This window comes from Hipposideros armiger, unplaced genomic scaffold (genome assembly GCF_001890085.2).
Source record: "Hipposideros armiger isolate ML-2016 unplaced genomic scaffold, ASM189008v1 scaffold_50, whole genome shotgun sequence".
In the NCBI taxonomy this organism is placed as follows: Eukaryota; Metazoa; Chordata; class Mammalia; order Chiroptera; family Hipposideridae; genus Hipposideros; species Hipposideros armiger.
In genome coordinates, this window is record NW_017731400.1 from 520,177 (window position 1) to 539,685 (window position 19,509).

At 40.7% G+C, this 19,509-nt stretch overlaps 1 protein-coding gene across 3 annotated transcripts in view; it reads right to left on the reverse strand.

Moving 5' to 3' along the window:
• Nucleotides 1-1,642: 1,642 nt before the first annotated feature.
• NRSN1 (neurensin 1) overlaps nucleotides 1,643-19,509 on the reverse strand; it is a 19,003-nt gene continuing 1,136 nt past the window's right edge. For 2 of the 3 annotated variants that reach the window (XM_019640481.1, XM_019640482.1), the window contains exons 2-4: nucleotides 18,500-18,571; nucleotides 13,097-13,294; nucleotides 1,643-3,277 (exon numbers count right to left, since the gene is read on the reverse strand). In XM_019640481.1, coding sequence (XP_019496026.1) covers nucleotides 2,879-3,277; nucleotides 13,097-13,285 — 588 coding nt within the window. In that variant the 5' untranslated portion in view covers nucleotides 13,286-13,294; nucleotides 18,500-18,571 and the 3' untranslated portion in view covers nucleotides 1,643-2,878. Of the gene's footprint in view, nucleotides 3,278-13,096; nucleotides 13,295-17,066; nucleotides 17,287-18,499; nucleotides 18,572-19,509 lie in introns of those variants that run through there. The other variant, XM_019640480.1, reaches the window with a different exon arrangement.

The following is a 19,509-nucleotide window of genomic DNA, read 5'->3' on the forward strand; positions in this document are numbered from 1 at the left end:
AATAAGCTCTGTGAGTGCAGGCACAGTGGCATGACATGTAGGCACATTTAGAGAGGAGAATGGCCGAGTATGGCTAGAATGCACGTTCCAGGACATGTGGAAGGAGCTAGACAGGTCACAGGAGGCCATGGAAGTGCACAGAGGAGCTGCTTATGCATCTCTTGTCAACGGTTTTCTGGCTTGAGGTGCTGGGTGCCTATGCATTTCATAAGTAAGGCAATTAATGAAGTTAGGGTATCTAATAACCTACATACATTTTAAAACTTCTAGGGGCCCCATTTAATAGGTGCCATGGACAATTAGACATTTTGAGAATATATAGAAATGTTTGCCTGAAGAAGACAGCCAGGGAGGTGACAGGATTTAAAATGATTGCATGAAAAACTTCATAGCAGGGGTGGGTTCGATGGTCTTTTTTACGAGGGGTTAGACTTGTGGGTAACTTTGAATTCTAGCACTTGGTCCAGTGTGCTGAAGGGTTAGCAAGGCATATTTTGGAAAGACGTGATGGTAAACTTTCTAACCATATAGAGCCATCATAAGATGTGGTTTGCATTCTGGGTAGGGGTCTAGCCACTGGAAGTGCCCAAGCAGATGGAGGTGGCTGGATCAGTGCTGATGGCATGGGGGTCTTCTGCCTGGGGTGGGCCCATATCATCCAAGGTTTCCACCCACGTGCCACTGCTTACGGGATCTCCAGGCCAGAACTCATTTTTCAGTTTCTCCATTGCAGCCTCAGCACCTTCTCTCCCCATCTATACGTATGTGGTTTCACTTTCCTTTAGAAATTTCAGCACTGAAGGGAAAGATTGGCTCAGTGTAAGCAAACAGGCTGAGGCCAAGTCTCTGACACCCTCTGGCTTGCCATATCACTGATGTCTCCCCAGCGGGGCCTGAAAATCGCTTTAAAAAGTCTTCAGTCTACTGCTCCTTGCCCTCTGATTACACATGGCCTGCACTCTTTCCAGAGGTCAAGGTTTATTTCCTGATACCTTTCAGCTTCTTCGTCTGCTTTCTTACAAAATCCCTCAATCCTTCTTCCTTCTAAGTCCCCAGCCCCACGAAGCTTGGGCAGGACAGGAAACACAGGGAAGGTTGAATCACTCCCACCCAGCTCTTACTTGATGCATCTCAGTTTGTTTTAGGCCTTTGTCTGAGGAATGGAGCTGCTTTTTCGTGGCTGCTATCATGCCTGGACCTAAAAGCTCCCATGCCCCACAGCCATTCATTTTCATTCTGGAAGCTTTTAAAAGTCAAGTCTCATCCTCAGAGAACCACTGGTACATAGCACAGAAGCAAGCATGGGAAGCTTCAAATGCTGTTGCATTGAACAGATATTTGGGGGCTTGTAGACGGCTTCAAAGAGTCAAATTACAATGGTATTTCCATGAGCAGGTAGAGAACCTGAGGAAACTGAAACAATTTCTCCCCAATCTGGCCAATGATCCTTGTTGAGGGGTCCGATTTGCTCTGCGTTTTATGCTGGACTGGGCAAAATAAACAATGTGCAGGGAGAGCACTAATTGCTTCATTTATTCCTCCATTTAGCCAGGGAAACATCAGTGCTCATTCAGCCTCAGAATGGAAAATTACATGTTGGGGAGAAAACAGCCACACTGAAGGAATGACAATGCAATTCAGGTTCTGCTCTTTCACATATTTTATTTATCCAGTGAAGGAAGAAAAAAAAAAAAGACAGAATACGAAGGGGCACAAAGTCTGAGAGAATACCCATGTCACATCTTCCATTTCCCTCAGTTCTTGAAATCCACAGATTAAATAAAATCGCAAAGGGATGAGACAAACATCTTGCTGGAGAATAAAATGTCTTATTGGAGAAAGAAAACCCTTTTTAAGGTTAATATCTACTCAGGGGTTTCTTATTTGAGAATGGCTTACTTTTGTCTTTATAAAAATATGGCAGCATCGTATAAACTGCTGGGGTTGGATATTTAAGGGATTGGTGGACAGAGGCTGCTGACTGGGTGACTCTCCGAGTCCAGGTCTAAAAGAACTCCCCTGTGGTGAGAGTCCCAAAACATCGTAAACACCCTTTGGAGGGGGGAGACACGATGACACATGGTACAAAAGGAATCTCAGCTATCACAGTCTGGGACTCCCATTATGTAGATGGGGAAACTGAGGCTTGGGAGGTTAAGTGACTTCCCCAAGGTCACAGAGCTAGTTAGTAGTAAGAATTCAAATTTCTTGGCTTCGAATTCAGTGCTTTTGGACATTGAGTACATAGATACTCCTAACATTAACTTTTTCCCCAAGATTCTACAGTTGGCAATTTTAGTTTTTTTAAGTGAAAAAAACTAAAGAAAAAAAGATTTATGGAGAAATCTGATAAATTTGTATCCAATCTCAAGAACCTCATGTTAAGATATAGTTGAAAGACTAGCGATTGGGTCAAAGTCAGGGAACTTCATTTTTCTAAGAACACATATGACAATATCTTACACTTAGTGAGACAGGAATGGAAGGCAGCACCACACAGGGGAGATTAGAAAAACCAATATTAGAAAATAAAATGGGCACGTTAGCAGTTGGTAGGCTGGTCTAAACTGTTCAGCATTTTCCAAAAACACGGAAAAGGACACTAAGTCACAATCTATGGGAGGGGAGTGGGAGGGGGCTCCTGACGGACACACAGAAACACCCTCTAAGCAGCTGGGAGCCTGTGCACAGCTGGACACATGGCGTCCACCTTCCCCAGAGCCACTGAGCTGAGCAAGTGTGAGCTCGCGCCCCGTGCTGCCCACAGACAAGCACAGGCCTGTGCAAATCAACACCGAATCTTTGTCACTTCAAAAGCTGGCCTGCTTCATTGTAACCATGTTAGAGAGGGGAGGACCGGTGGTGGCGGTGGGGAGGTTCAGGTTGTTGATACAGGCTGGACATTTTGAACCCTGGACAAAGTGACCGGTATCTTTGTTTCCCCTGGGCCCGGAGCTTTTGTAATGGGCTGGGTGTGTACCTTGATGTCTGCGATTCGCTCTTTAAACTTTTGCTGCAGGAATTTTTCTTCTTTGGAGTAACTTTTTGCAAACACCGACATCAGCAGGCACCCCGCCATGGACGTTCCCCCGATGCAGAAGAGCACGGCTCCTGCCAGCTTGCACAGGTCAAGGGCTCCGTTAAACTGGACAGCATGCGTGTCGACCACCACGAAGTCAGCTTCGCCAAAGGCTTCAATTTTGGGGGGCACAAGAAAGCCCACTGCCAGAACAGTCAATCCAAGAATCACAAAGACTGTGCCAGAGATGAGTCCGACCTAGAGAAAGACACAGTGAAGCAAGACAGATAAGCACAGTGCTTCAGCTATCCCTGAGACTACCAGGGCAGGACTCGTCTTGGATTTTTTGGAGAGGAAGTGAACTTTCCTAGTCACCCCAAATCTGTATGCCTACACAATTTTCTGGTTAAAAAAGAAGGCGGAAGGAGGACCTTTCTGATTTTAATGACAGCTAGAAATTGATTTTTTTTCTTCTGAGCTTTCAGTTTGTACAATGCTTTGTTGTTGACAAAGCCCCCTTTTGCTTACATTGTGTCACTGGGTCTCGGGGAAGACAGAAGCAGCCCTGATATTCAGGAGCTGGCCTAACTCTATCCATTAGGCCTAGATATTGTTAGAAGCTGCCTGGAGCTCACAGCGAAGCCATGTTGTTCCCCTGTCGGCACAATCAATCTCATAGAACATAACATCAGGCAAGCTCATTCTGAGCCCGTGATGCAGTGTGACCACTTCATCATTTTCTCTCAGCACAGACAAAATCAAGGTCATTGTGCAAGCCACAAAATACCCAATACCCCCCCACACACACACACACTAATATGAATAACTGCTGCTTCTTTACCAGTTACTGCTTTAGTCTGGCTCTAGGCTGCTGTCTATATGGATAAGATTCATTAAGAAATCCAATCATAGAATTGTCCATGACAATGCAGAGTGATCTCCTGTTCCCTTAGACCCTCTCCCAAATCGCCCACCCAAAGCCTATAATATGTCATTTCTCACACTCCCTTCCTGAAATACCCCAGGAAGCCCTATGGTGTCACCTCTTTCACTATGATGCGTAATAAACTCAACTCGCTCAATATATAGGTATGTGCTGGTGATTTAGGCTGGCGGACATTGACAGTATGTGTAACTACTCACCCCTTCCCCAAGTAAGCGGGGAAGGACCCATAATCACCAGTTTACAGGTAAGGAAATGCAGCCTCACAGAGGGCAGGTCACTGGCCCAGGAAGAACAGCTAGCAAGTTGCAGAGGAGGGCTAGAAGCCACAGATCTGACCCCAGGCTGGTGCTTTCTCCTCTAACATGAAACTCTTTGGGCTTTACTTGTGCAGATGAGAAGTGTTAGGAGTAGCAGATGAAAAGTGTTAGGAGTAGCAGATGAAGATTACACTGCATCAGCTCAAGTTCTAATAAAATGTAGCATGCTGAAGATGGAACATAACATACCATTTAGGGGTTTAAGCTCAGAGGGTGGAGTTAACAGGCTCAGGCTTGGATTCTAGCACCGCCAACTAGAAAGTTACTTAAATGATTCTCTTGTTAATTTCCCATCTATAAAATGATAAATGATACTAGTACCTACCTTATACTGTTGTTGTGAGGACTAAATGAGACGTGCATGAAAGTACTTAGCCCTGTGCCTGACTAAGTAATATATTGTAACAAGTAGCTGTTATTATTGGGAAATGTACCTCTCATAAAATTATGCTACATTGGCAACCTCATTACAACATAATGCTCAGCACTTGGAATAAAGAACAGCTAACATAGTTATTTATTTTTTAACCACATTTTTCATTTCCTCCTGTTTCTAATTTCTTTTAGTTAGAATAACAAGGTTGGAAAAATAATGAAATGCATAATACCATTTAATCTGGAACATTTAAAGTATGTTTAAGTTATTTATTTATTACATTCTCAGGTAATACACTAAAAAAGAAGGTTTGGATAACAGAAGGAAAACATTTGCAAATCCATCACCTTAACAAAGCAGGGAAAGGAAAACTAGTATATCCAGCATTGTGAACCTTGAGAAGGGATATATCTACCAAGAAGGACTCCTTGTGGTTTAATTGGGCTCATATTCATAACCAGTCTTTGCTGAGGCCTCACATGCACGCTGCATTTCTGGAGAAAGCCACAGACTGAACTGTCAGCCTCCTGTACTATGCTTCTGCACAGTGTGAGCTGACCATTATAAAGGAGTTCCTGGAATTGTATTTTGACCAATGGGCTGAGACTTTCCCTGTCCAATCAGAGCTATGCAGCTATATCCTCATTTGCATTTTTACTGACCAATCAGAGTGGCTCCAGCTAATCAGGACAGTGCTATTTGGACCAATCAAACTGTGCAAATTTGGATTGCAGGAAAATGGACCAATCAGGGACCAGCATGGGAGCTTTCTCTGCATAAGCCAGCCTCCCCTTTGTTTCAGAGGAATGCATTTTCTGTTTCTTCTGAAGGCTGAGTTTTCCAGGCTTGCACACTGTTTTTACTTGAATCAAGTTTCTCCTTTTACAGATTGGAGACTCCTGTTGGCATTGGGTTGGTATCAGCAACCTTTTGTTGACAGCATCTATTGTGACCTAAGCATATTGCTAAATGTATTTTTCACTTTATCCTCACCAGTGTCTTATGAGAGGTAGGTATATTTATACCCATCTTACTTGTAAGAAACTAAGGTGTTTAGGATTGAAGAAGCATACATAGTTCAAGGTCCCATAGGAGCAGGTGGCTTGTGATCAGCTCTAACCCAGTGCAAGACTTCTAAGTGCTCCCCTTTTTATTCTCCCATGATACTTCACCAATTACTATTTTGTATATTACCTGCTATTATTTTTTTTTATTGCAAGAGTTTTTGTTACCACAAATGGACAAAATTCCATTACGTAATATTGTAAAAAGGAAATTGAAAACAAACAAAAAGTCAATATAGTGTCTTCTGAAAAAAAATAGAAACTATTCTACATAAGATATAAGTAGTACAGGAAAACTTGGGTTATAAAATATTACCTTTTGAACAGCTTTCCACATTTTTCTAAAAATGGTGGTGAATAAAATCACCTCCAAAGACTATTATTTAAAAATAACTTTTACAAAGTGACTCACATTGGAAAATTCTGAATGGAAAAACGAAATTAACTTAAATATCGATGGTGACAAGCTTCATATGTCACAAAATTACCTCCCTCCTCAAGAACTGGCACTAATTTTCAAAAATTGAGGGCAGCGAAAATGTATCCATCTTAGTTTATGAGATTCTTAAGAGCAACTGAGGCCAACGTTCTGCATCTTCTATTTCTGTCTTGTCTCTCCACAGCTCTTATTGTGCTTAATGAATATTCCTGACTGACTAACCTAAACCACCAGACTGCTGAATATGGAGCCAGGTGATTGATTCTCAGAACAGTCTGCTCCTCAACTAAACAGTGCTTTATAGATTAGAATCCACTCTTGGAATATCACTTAAAAGCCAAAAGGCAAACCACAACTTGCAGATGGTGGGACTTCTGCTCACTTTAAGAACTAGAAATGGCTGGCCTCCCTGAGCCTCCTCCCTTTTCCTTGTTACACCTGAGTAGCAGAGAGATGCCCAACCTCTGTGGAGGGGAGCCCAAGGTAATGAATAGCTAACTCCAAAGAATCTGAAGGTGCCATCAATGCAAGGCTAACGAGGATCTCCGCGAGGTGTGCCCAGAGAGGGACTCCAAATCTGTTAAAACAGGCCAGGGAGAGCTTGGGATGGTAGGTGTGAAGAAGCAATGACAGGATCAAAATTTCCCTGCATCTTAACTTCCTAAGCGTATAATAGAGGTGAGAAGGGATGTTGGGATACATCATCTTAATCCTGGTACCTTGTTGGCATACCAGAAAGAATAAAAAAACTTTGGTATTGATGCTATACAGTATCATAACAATTATCTTTGCATACAGCTCTAAGTTGAAGTGGCCCTATTTCTAAAATGGGGCTCTATTAAATAGAGAGAGTTAAAACAATGCAACACAGAGGTATTTTAATGGTCTAAGAGACCAAAGCAGCCCTGTTTAGGGACATGCAGAAGAGTTGAAATGCTGCTGGGCAAGGGGCCTCCCCCCAAGCACACCAGAGCAGTCTGAGGGGCTATGGGGTGATTAGGTCAACACCAACACAGAGAGAGAGAGAGAGAGAGAGAGAGAGAGAGAGAGAGAGAGAGAGAGAGAGAGAGAGAGAGACAGAGACCTTCCCAGGCAATGACAAATTAGCAAGGACAGTTTCTGAACTGTGACTTCTCGTGACTCTCTTGGCTGTGGGGAGGATGTGTGAAAACCCAGTCCCCCGGCTGGGAAGGAGGACTGGATAGAGAGAACTTGGATTCCAGAAACTCTGCTGCTGGGGGCGACAAGCCTGACACTGCTGTTATTTTGACCAACATCCCCTTCGTTGTATCTCTATGAGCTGATGATTTCTGAAAATGCAGTTTGCTCCAATAAGCAGAACTGGCAGCAGCAGCAACGCAGCTGTTCTGGCAGAGACAAGGCAGTAATGACTGCTGGAAGCAAGAACTAGTGTGGCAGGGAAGAACAGCGTGTGGTGGGGAATGCTGGCTGGAGCGAAATCTGAAAGGAGCCATCTGGGTTGGAGGTAACTCAGGAGAAGCATATCAAGACTGAAGCCTGGCTTTTCTTCTTCATTCGCCCTGTGGGCTGTGGCTGACCTCTCCTCAGCAGGATCTGAGCTACGAGTGGTGTCACTTGCCAGCAGGGATGACAGAGTCAAGCTCATCGTCCTGACCTTCTTGCCTGACTTCTTGTAAAGACACTGAGCTTTACAGAGTCACAGCCTATGTCACGCTATGATCTAGGTCCTTCCACAAGCTTTACCTCCTACAGTCTCCACAGTCACCCTTCACCTGGGTCGTGATACCCATGATCCCACGTTAGCTCTTCTACCTTACAGAGACTCTGTCCCTCTAGCACGTGAACAAATTCAATTGCTCCCTCCTTCAAAATCTATTCTAGATCCCTGTGTTCCCCTCCAGCTACTGCTTGAACTCATTCCTAATCTTGATAGCCCGGCTTGGTCCTCCATGATTTCACAGAAATTCCTCTCTCTGAAGCCACTAAAGACCTCCTAATTGTGACATCACATGTGATTTTTCTCTTCTTATCTCATTTGAATGTTCTATAGTCATTCATGCTTTCTTAAAACATTCACCTATTGCTACACCTGATACAACTCTTTTTTCTTTCTACATCTACCTCTTTAATAACCCACTCTCAACCCACTTTGTCAGACATTGTTCTTAGATTATTGGTGTTCTCCAGGGTTCCACCCTTAACTCACACCTTTTGTTCAGTATGTCTTCTCTAGGGTTTAACCTGTGGCTGCAGTTTCAACCCCCACCCATATACCAATGATTTCCAAATCTCAACTCCAGCCTAAATCATTCTCCTGGGCTCTAGCCTCATATTTCTGACAGCCAATAGGAGGATCTACACAGAAATGTCCCCAAGGCTCAGGAAACCCAAAATATTCAAAATGGTCCTCCTTCCTTCCTCCCTGCCTCCCTCCCTCCCTCCCTCCCTCCCTCTCTCCCTCCCTCCCTTCCTTCCCAATTTTTCTATCTGTGTTCCTGGTAGCCACCCATTCACTGAGTCTTTCTTCACATTCACAGTCAATAGATAATTAAATCATATTGATTCTACCTCCTGAAGCTCTCTTGAATGTTGTCTTTCTTCTCCACATCCCCACAGCTACTCTAACGGTGCTGCTACTGTTATATCATCATGATAGCATTCTGATGGTCTCCACTGTTAGTCTCATCCTTCTTTATCTATCTTTCAAGTGCCATCTGAGAAAATGTGTAGAAACAGAAAGAATGCCACATGGTTTCTCTTCTTAAGAGGCTTCCTCTCATTTCTAGTATAGAGCCAGCTGTCCTTTCTAGTATAAAACCAGCTCCTTAATATCCAGCAAAACTTTGAAGACAAATCTAAAATGTAAGTTTAAATTCTGGCTTAGCTCACAGGAGAAACTGGAGCAATCAGAACAGATAGGAGGAAGGTCAAGAGAAAAGAGAGGGACAAGAGGCACTTTCACTCTTAGTCAGGCTACGGAGGCGGTCTTGCCTTGTCCCTGAACATGGCTGTTGGACACCCTTTGAGTGGTTTCTTATATGGGTCGAGGAAAAGTTACAGAGGAGGATAACCCTGGGGTGAGGAAAAAGAAGGATTGAGAGTGAGAAGACTTATCCCATGAGTTCATACCTGCCATACTGAGGCTGTTTGCTGCACAAGCAAGTGGTAACAGCCTTAGTCAAGGTCTAGTGCAAGGATAAGAAAGAAAAGTTTCACCTTGGGCAGCAGCAGTGGGTGGCAGGGCGTAGGTGGGACCATGTCACATAGAGTTTTGCATATGGCAGCAGTTGCAGGCACTGGGATAAAGTAGCAGTGACTGAGACAACCATGCAGTAATCTAGGACCGGTAAGAGGCAATGAATGTGTGTAATACTGTGTGTGCTTGTGTGCGTGCGTGCGTGCATGCATGTGTGTGTGTGTGTGCACACCTGATTGTGAGATGACCTCCCCAAGAAAGCCTAGACTTACTATTATCTTGCCCCCTCACTGTACTCCAACTGGAAGTTTCTAGAAAAATTTGTTTCACGGCTTTTAAAAGTCTTTCATGATCCAGCTCTTGTATGCATTCCAACGTTCATCTTTTGACCCCTCTCCTTCAACTTCTAAACTTGCACCCCAGCCATACTGAACTGTTTGCAGTCTCCAGCACACGCCATCTTCTCTCACCACTCAGCTTTGGCAGCGCTTTCTCTATTGGGTGCCCCATTCCTGCTTGTTCCCAGGCGATCTCTTCTGTGGAGCTATATCCTCCCCAGGCTGCATCAGGTCCTCCTCCTCACCCCCCAAACCCTGCGCTCCCAGTAAATAATATGACTGCCTTTAGGGGAGCATTTATCATGTTGGGTTGTAATAATCTGTGTATATGTCTACCTTCCCTACGTGTGAACTCCTCTAAGTCAAGGCTCTATCTTATTCCCAGGTGAAGAACAGCGTTGTATTCACAATTGAACCCCAGGCCTACCACATGGCCTTGCTCATAGAGGACATATAAATGTTTATAGAAAGAAAGAATAGCACTGTGAGCTAGATCCATAGGACAGAGCAAGTATTCTAATTCAGGCCCATTTGATTCCAGTCTCCTTTCTCGTTAAGTCCCTCCATGCTGCCCACTGCTAAGGAGATGGAGGTGATAAAACAGTGATTCTTAGGATATTTATTCAGGTTCACTGTAGGGGTCTGAATGCCCAGCCTAATGTTTAATGATTAGGGTATGAGTCTAGGATTTGGATTTTGCTGGGACATAATCTCTATGAGGCCAGGGACTTTTGCCTTTTGTTTTGTTTTGTTTTGTTTTGTTTTTTCTCTGAAGTAGGTCCAGCACAACAGGAACAAACACATTCTTGTTTGTGTAAAATAAAAAGACAAAAATATTGAAATCTGAATTCTGAGGTTGGTAATTTATGGTGAGTTCTTTAGTTCAAATCCATACTTATATATTGTTTGATGGATTTACAGCATCGAAAATCATATAACCCACCACTGCTTTGGATCCACATGGATGCTACAATATTCTGTACGTCAGTGACATTTTAGGCTCTTGGCACAACAGATCTGTCAAGCAAATATTTGCTTTTTGACACATACTGAGGCAACCACCCACTTATGTGGGTAAATACAAGATGTTCCAAGCTTGGCTATGTACTGCATTGATCCAGGCCAGTAAGGAGCCATTTCCACAGGGCAAGGAAGATGGCTTGACCGATTCTAAAACAAAGCATGGGACACTAGTAAGATTTTGAATTAACAAAGGTCTTGGGTAATCTATGGTAATAACTGTGTTACCCAATACTTTATTTATTAACTAGATTTCCAGTTTTATTTCCAACTCAGTGTTCCATATGGCATCTGGTAATAGTAATTTCTATATCGAATGCTTACTGAGTGCATACTAGACATTGTTCTAAGCTCTTTGCAAATATTATATTATCTAATTCTCACAACTTTATGTGATTGGTACTATGAGTATCACTGTAAGAATCCCATTAAGGTCAATGATTTGTGAAAAGTTGCAGAGTTATTAAACGGACGAGCTGAGATTTAAACCATGCAGTCTGAGGACAGAGTCCATGCTCATAATCATCATGCTACATTGTCTCTTGTTACACTATTGCCAATAAATTGCAAGTTTATTCAATATCAATGTTAAAAATTCTGAGGTCTTTTGGGAGAAAGTCAGGATGATTGGAAACCACTGAGACACAGAATGTTAGGCTGCATTTTCTCAGCATCCCTTTCTGAATCCTCAGCCTTTTTTGATTTCTAAGTGTTGGAAGGTCCCAATGCCCTCTTCTATGTCCCTACTGTCTTCCTGGATGATCCCACCTAGTCTAGTGCCTTATGTACGCGTACATTCTATATACTAACAACTCCCAATCCACAAATTGAATGAATTACTTAAATTAAAAATGTGATAAATTATTTATCATATTTAAATTGCCACTAGAGTTCTCCACTTGCATGTCTAACAAGGCATCACCAATATAACATGGTCAGAATCAAACTCTTGGTCCCGCACCCATCCTGCTGCTTTCTTAGTGTTCTCCATCCCAGTAAATGATAACATCTTCACTAAATAGCTCAGGCTACCAGACTTGGAATCCTGCTTGACTCCTCCTTGTCTCATATCTAATTCATCAGCAGGTCTTGACCACTAGGTCTTCAAACTTTATGCTAAATCTGGCTACTTCTCACCATCTCCACTACCGTCTCCTTAATATAAGCCACCATCATCTCTTGCCAGGGTACTTTAATGGCCTCCTAAATAATCTAGCTGCTTCTACACTTGTCCTTCTATAACCCATTTTCTGTATAGCAGCCAGAATTATTGCATTAAAATATTAGATCATGTCACTCTTTTGCATAAAATGTTCATACGGCTTCTCATGTCTCTCAAGGTAAGAGACAAAGTTCACACCACCATGTACAAGGCTCTACATAAATGATCTGTGCCATTATTTTTCTGAATCCATTGTCTTTCTTTTCTCCCTCTCATTCTACTCCAATCAGACTGTATCTCTTGTTATTTTTCAAATACACCAAACTTGTTCCCATTTCAGAGCTTTTGGACTTGCTGTTTTCCTAAGCCTAGAATGATCTTCAGCCAAATAATTTAACGGTCTGCTTCCTCAGTTCATCCTGGTATTTGCTCAAATGTCATCTCTTCTGAAAGGCTTTCAATGATCAGCATGTCTAAATACCAGTCTTCCATCACTCCCTATTCTCTTATCCTGTTTTATTTCTCTTCATTGTACTTGTTACTACCTGACATTCTAGTATGTGTTTTTATTTGTTTATGGTCTGTTTCCCATGATAGATTATAAGTTCCATGAGGGCAAAGACTTTTTCTTCTGTTTACCACTCTAATCTCCAGCAGTTTGCAACTTCTTGGCACAGAATAGTGCTTGCTAATTATATGTTGAATGACGGAATACATAGCCTGATGAGGCCCCTTCACTTGAGGAAGTTGAAGCTCAGACAGCCTCATGATCACGTAGCTAGCAGAGCTAGAGCTGACATCCTGACCACTGTATTATGTCTCAGCATCAACTCTCTCTAAATACCTCATGATTTCCTTTTAATAATTGTTGTAATTTGTCAAGTGATATTTAGCAAGCCTGTAAGGGAGGCTGAAAGCATATAATGCTTCATCTATGGATGGCTTCACAGTTGGTTAATTTAGTGGCACATTACTAACAGTAGCAAAAATAGTAATTAATAATGGCAATTATACCTATTGATGTTTAACCTACAAATTAACAATTATGCTGTGCTTAGAGGCTTGCTTCAGCTCACAGTTTATGTTCTCCCTTCCTAAGGGAAGAGAGTTGCATTTAGTATCACTAGGAGTGATGCACCCACAGAGTTCCAAACCTCTAGGTGCTCTGCAGCCTCAGTTCTTCATCATATCCAACAACTGTTCCATTTCCTGAGTTAAAAACATACTCCCGACTTACCTTCCAGAATACTGAGCTCCACCTGTTAGGCGATCTCTGGATCTGGAAATCATCCTCATACTCCCAGATCGAGGTGGTACAGTCCTCATAAAACTGGTGCAGGTAGGACCGGACGCCATAGCGCTGGTACCCGCCCTCGCCAGCAGCCTGTGCCTGCTTGGACCCGCAGATGTTACTGCAAGAATTCATCCTTCCCAGCTGGAATGACAACATTCACATGCATCAGCCTCATGGGCTCTGGCCTCTGAATCAAAAGGCATATTCAAGGTGAGAACCAGGCTGAGTAATGTCAGTCTAGTTGAACAATGCTCTTTTCTTAAAAGATACTTTTCAAGACCTGTCTTTCTTATAAGGTTAATACAAAACATCACTAAGTACTCAACGACTAGAACTCTTTCTTCATAAATGAAATGAGACAAAACAGCACAGTTCACTTAAAATATGCAAAATTTTAACCATGAAGCACATGAGAAATGGCAAAAAAGAAGCCAAGATTTTCATAATCTTGACAGGAAATCTTTACTTTCTTAGAATCCAGTAGTCTTTACACTTAGATGTTAAAGAATTAGGCAGGCGCTCACTCTCTACAAATGGAATTTATCTTAGACTGTCCTCTCAGCTGCTTAACCATGTTCCCTTGTGGAAATGACATGGAGTTACCCTTAGCAGTTTGAAATTCTGCCTTTGGATCTCACACATCTTGCTCTAACATTTTAACTAATTGTCAAGTTCTACAGACACTTTATTAAAAACCTACTGAGCAACTTATGCTCCATGCTTTATTAATCACTAATGGCTTTGCCAATAGTTTACACATCACTAACTCTAACACCAGATATTTCAGTTATTATTTGTGGATACATCTGTCCATGTGGGATGCTAAAGTGCAATGTAGAGAGTAGACCCTGCCTTGTATTATTTTCCATGAAGTGTCTAGTATAAATAAGAACTCAGAGAGTTGTTTAATGAACTATATTTCAGGTGGGTTGTTTGCGACTCTGAATTTTTCTTGATTTGACCTAATCTCAATACCCTTAGAGAGAGGCATTTGGTTATTAATTCATGGTTTATAAAAGGATTTACTGAAGGATAGCAATTTTGATGAGTAAGGGAATTCTGGGTTATTCTCTGTTCCTTTGTTTTCTGATTGCCACATAAGCAGACAAGTATGCAGCTGGAGATGTTAAATATTTATTTGGATATTTCAGTTATCCTCTAGATGGTTTTCCCTGTGTGGACATAGTCAGTCTCAAAATAACAAAGCAAGGAAGAATATTATATAAGGGTGTTTTCCCATTGAATCAGGTTTTCTCAGGGTTTGTGCTATAATTCAGGCTAACAGAAGACATTAAGTATTTCTAGTTACTTATCAAGAAACTAAGTGGTTATGTGTATTTACAAGAAAAAATTTAATCTAAATTTCCAGCAAGTGCCCCTGTGTGGACATTTGGTTTGGTTGGATAGAATCATGGGGCTACCATCGAAGTTGAAGCCAGGGAGCGTTGGCATTCTCCTGTCCCATGGCCACAAAGTGAACCCATAAGAATATCTTGTAATTGTGTGCCCTTGGGCACAAATGGGCTTGGGTTAGAAAATGTAGTCAAATTCAGGAAAATATGGCCCTGATCTTAGACAAATGATGCAATCAGGTGCTAATGATGGTTACCAATAACCTCATCTTTTAAAGTGTTGGTTAATACTACATTCAGTGCCTACCTCCCCGTGCCAGTTCCTTCTTCCTGTTTCAGGTATAGCCACCATCTAAAGATACCACCCAGGAGGAGAGAGCAAGGGAGGCTTTTTTTTAACTTATAAACATTTCAGAAGGATATTATTTCATTAAAAAAGTCAAGAGTTTAGAATGTACTTTGGCGGAGTAGAATAGCAAAATCTGATGGATCAAATGCTTTTGTTAACCTAGTTTTCATATTTTAAATGCTAATATGACCTCTTTAGTACCTTTTATTTAATGCTTATACAATGAAGATGATTAATAAGGGCCTATTACTAATAATACATAATTTTAAAGGCACTTTCTTTTAAGACATTGTAATCAAATTTCAGTCAAAGGGAGATAGGATTATTATTACTAAGTCTGCTTTGTCATTGAAGAAACTGAGGCACAGAAAAATCATCTGCTAAAGGTTATACCGTGAGTCAGGGAACAGATGAAACATGACAATTAACACATGGACTGAATCATATACTTGGATAATCAGAACCAACTCATCCAAATATTTTTTTTCAGATTTCCTACAAAGCATCAGAGAATTTTAAAAAGGACAAAAATGGATATGATAGGAGTAAAAAAAAAATCCCTCATAGCAACAGTGAGAGTTATTTTTCTTGATGCTGAAGGCATTCTTTTTCAGGATTGAACTTTCATGCAGAGCAGGGCCATGTGACATATTGTAGTCCTTCCCTGCACAGCTTGTTTCAGGCACACCAGGTTAACTGTTTCTGCTTTGTAGGATGAGACTCAGTGGTCTAACTTTGTTAAACACAACATGGGGAAAATCATAAGAGTGATAGTGTCAAAAACAAGTGTTTTTGAGGCTGAGTGATGGAAGGCTCTATTCTAAGTCAGGATGGATTTTTAGTGATGCCAGATACATTTCAGAGAAGGGATGAGCCTTATTTTCCCCTCTAAGCACAGGAATGTGGCCTGCATTGTGCTAACCACACAGAGCAGACAGTGGGATCTAACACTAGTTCTTGATCTGCATCTTACTGGTCATGACATCTCAGGCAAGCTTGTTGACCTGTCTGGGCTCTGGTTTCATCACCCTGAAAATAAGATGGTTGGACCAGATAACCTCTAATTCCCTCCCGATATAGTTTTCCAGGAGTCTCTGGCCATGAATCTACAGAATGAGTCAATTATTTTTGTTGGATAAACAACTGGGTTTAATGATTTCCCACCTCCTCCCACACCGTCAGTGATTGATTGTCATTGTCCCAAATTCTGCTTTATTATTGTACATATGAAGCTTCAGTTTAAAAGAGCATATAAGCTACTAACTAGGTTAGTTACTTGGTATTAAGTAGAATGAATGGTAATGTGTTGTTTATTTGTTTAATAAGGTAACTTCAGTATCATGAATATTGCCTAAAACCATAGTCCCTGAGATTCTTAGAGGTTCATACATCTTCCCAAACATATAACTTGTTGGGATTCACTCCTAGAGGAGAATGAACACTTTATAAGAACATGAATTTTAAAATATAACATCTTAGAGTGAGAATTTTGCACTTACAAAATCTCAACAGAGAGTTACATTCCTCATAGGGAAGCCAGTAACCTTTTGTTGCAATATAGAAAATGTTACAGTAATTTGGAATCTACTTATGAAGTCACTTTAAGAGCTGGGTAATTATTATACAATAAACTAGGGTTGTGAAGAAACAGAAGGTATGTCAAAAGCTTTTTAGCTTTGCTCAGCACTTCCTTAATGAGCAAGGTTTCATGAGAATTCTGATAGTCATATTTCAACAGCTATAGTAGTAGCAGCAGCAAAAACAGTAATGTAAAATCTATGATTGTTTTCAAGTGATGGATCCTAGAGCACTCCATTTTTTAGAGCAAGCCTTAATATCCTAGGAAGTACATGAGTGGGAGTAGGGGGGAGGGGGAGGGAAAATATTTTCCAATAATGTATTTAAATGAGTCTTGTGAATATTCATTTTGTAAACACTCTAGCAGAGTGTGTTGTGTCCTCACTGCCAGCATGGCCATCATGAGGTAGCACAAGCAACATTGGTCATCTATCATGAGGCAGATGTTTTTGTTCTCACTGAAGGCCATTGTAGGGGCTGATAAGTGAGGATCTATCATCCATGGTTTTCTTTTTATAATCTGTCTATAATATTTATCTCAATTGCATGGACAGTTATACATTAAATGGATATTCACTTCTTAGCAACACAGCACAATTATCATATTCCAGAAACCTATAGGAGAAAATCATACCTTAACTCTCCTTCCAAACTCTTCCAAGAGGCTTTCTGCAATCAGTACATGAACTATCAGCCCTCTATTTCCTTGTCCAGATTTGTTTCTCTTCATAGCACTTATTACTACCTGATACTCGATTATGTACTTTATTTGTTTATAGTCTGATAGACCATATACATGACAGACTGTAAGCTTCATGAAGGCAGGGGCTTTTTCTGTCCTGTTTACCACGTTAATCTCAAGCACTTTGAAATTTCTTAGCACAGAGTTCTACATGGGTTGGAGTGGGTGATAGGCTGAGTGGTCCTTCATTTTTCATTCCTCTGTTCATTCAACGTTTTTCTTGAAGCACTAATTATGTGTGACAATGGTTACAAAGATGAGTGGGGCAGTCTGCTGTCAATGGACTGTTGGATTAGAAGGAGAAACTCTCATGAAGCAATAAATGCAACAAAATGGGCACCAAAATGAGGTATTTGTAGTGGAGGGAGCACAAAGGTTGAGAATCCCTTGAACAATTCCTCTATTTGGCAAACAAACCTATACATGTGTTACTATGATCTCTATGTGTGCCAATACACTAAAGCATCAATTTGTTGGAAATTCAAATTTGTCTAGTATGTGCAGTTACTTTTTATTTTACCTGAAAAATGTTCATAACCATGAAAACAGAAATAAGTCTTTATGCCACATGAAACCCTTAAGAACAGAGACTTTATATATTTGTCTTCATGATCTCCTTGAGCAAAGATAGGCAGGAAATTGAGACACAAAAAGGATGAGTGTTTTCCCATGGCTCTGTGTGTGAGTCAGTTGTGAAGCCAGGCACAGACTGTTTTATTTATTCTATTTGAAATATCATTCAATTTTTATGCTGCTTTTCTCTCCCATAAAATCATTCTGAGATAATGAGAGTGAAGTTCCCATTAGAGCCACTTCTCCACAGGGCCAGTGCTGCAAGGTATAGGCACATAGCTGATTTAGGCCATTTATCCAACACCAAACCAAAAGGTCAATTCACTTAAAAGACTCAGATTCAGAGTGGATGCAGGAAGGCTTGAAAGCCTGTTAACAGCTTTTTCACTTTTAAACCAGGCATTCTGAAATTATGTAATCATGACCTTAACACTTGAAAATGTGTTTCTACCAATGGATCATTTGAAAGATATTTTATTTTCCTGAAATAGTAAAGATTGTGGCTCTGTATTATGAACTTTTTTATACCCTCTAAGTCGGTGGATATGCAGCCACCATATAAGTTTTACAAGAGGGGTAATGATATGCAATTATCTTATTAATTTACTTTTTTAAGATGTATTTTCAAGTAAGGTATATAAAGTCCAAAACCAAAATAAAAAGAAGAACCCATATTCTCTTTAAATCTCTTCTTCATCTACATGCATCACAGAGTGCTTAGAAATCTACATGGGACAGGGTTTGAGTCTTACCTTTGAAGTCCTTCTCTCCCTCTTTTTTTGTTTGCTCTTTGACCTTTCTCTTTAACGGCACATTCTTCAATCCTATTTAGTAAAAATAAAATCTCTGCAGAATGTGATCTAGACAAAAATCTCAATTTCAAAAGCTATTCTCATAGGTTATAAAGAATTATTTTAATGTTGACAAAAACATTGACAAAGGACTTCTTGTTCAAGAGCAGAGGTAGCTTTTTTTTACACAAAAGTATAACATTTTGTAACTTTTAAATGGGCTATTTTGAGATTCTATAGAGTAAATGAGACAACATAAACGAAAAGAGCTCTGTAAACTATAACATTCTATAAAAACTATTCTTATTTTGATATAATTATATCCCATTCAGTCAGTAATATCATTTTATTTTACAGATTCTAAGTAAAAAGATCATTTGCTTCCTAGATACTCCAGAATTGATCTATTTGGCACCTGTTCCATTAGATTATAAATGAATCTTATAGCCATTGCATTTTCTGATCTACTTACATGTCTTTTAGACTTATTAAGGTTCTTTGGATGATTTACTCATTAGGTTGATTTTCAGTCCTATATCCATTTTCTTCCTATCATGATCATTTTACTTTCCATCTGCCTAAGAAAACCAGGTGCCCAGGCAAGATTTAATTTAAAAGTCATTGCCAGCTATAGAGCTACTGGTTTCCTACATTACTCTAGTCATGTGAAACAAAATAATAACTGGGGCATATTTTTCAAGAGGTCTTTAAGAATTCTTTCTGCTGAACGAACAATTCCCCATCCATTTGCAGGAGAACCTCAAAGACTTGAGATGAGTAAGCCTGGTTGAGAACTGACAAACTATTTTCAGCATTTTGCAGGCTCTGTCTATATGAACCATAACTAAACTTTTTTTTTTTATTTTTTATATTGTGGGTATCCTGGATCTGGATAAGCAAAAGAAAACAAACCAACTGTCATCTTTCTCCCCTCCCTTCTCCTCCCTTCCCCTCCCCTCCCCTCCCCTCCC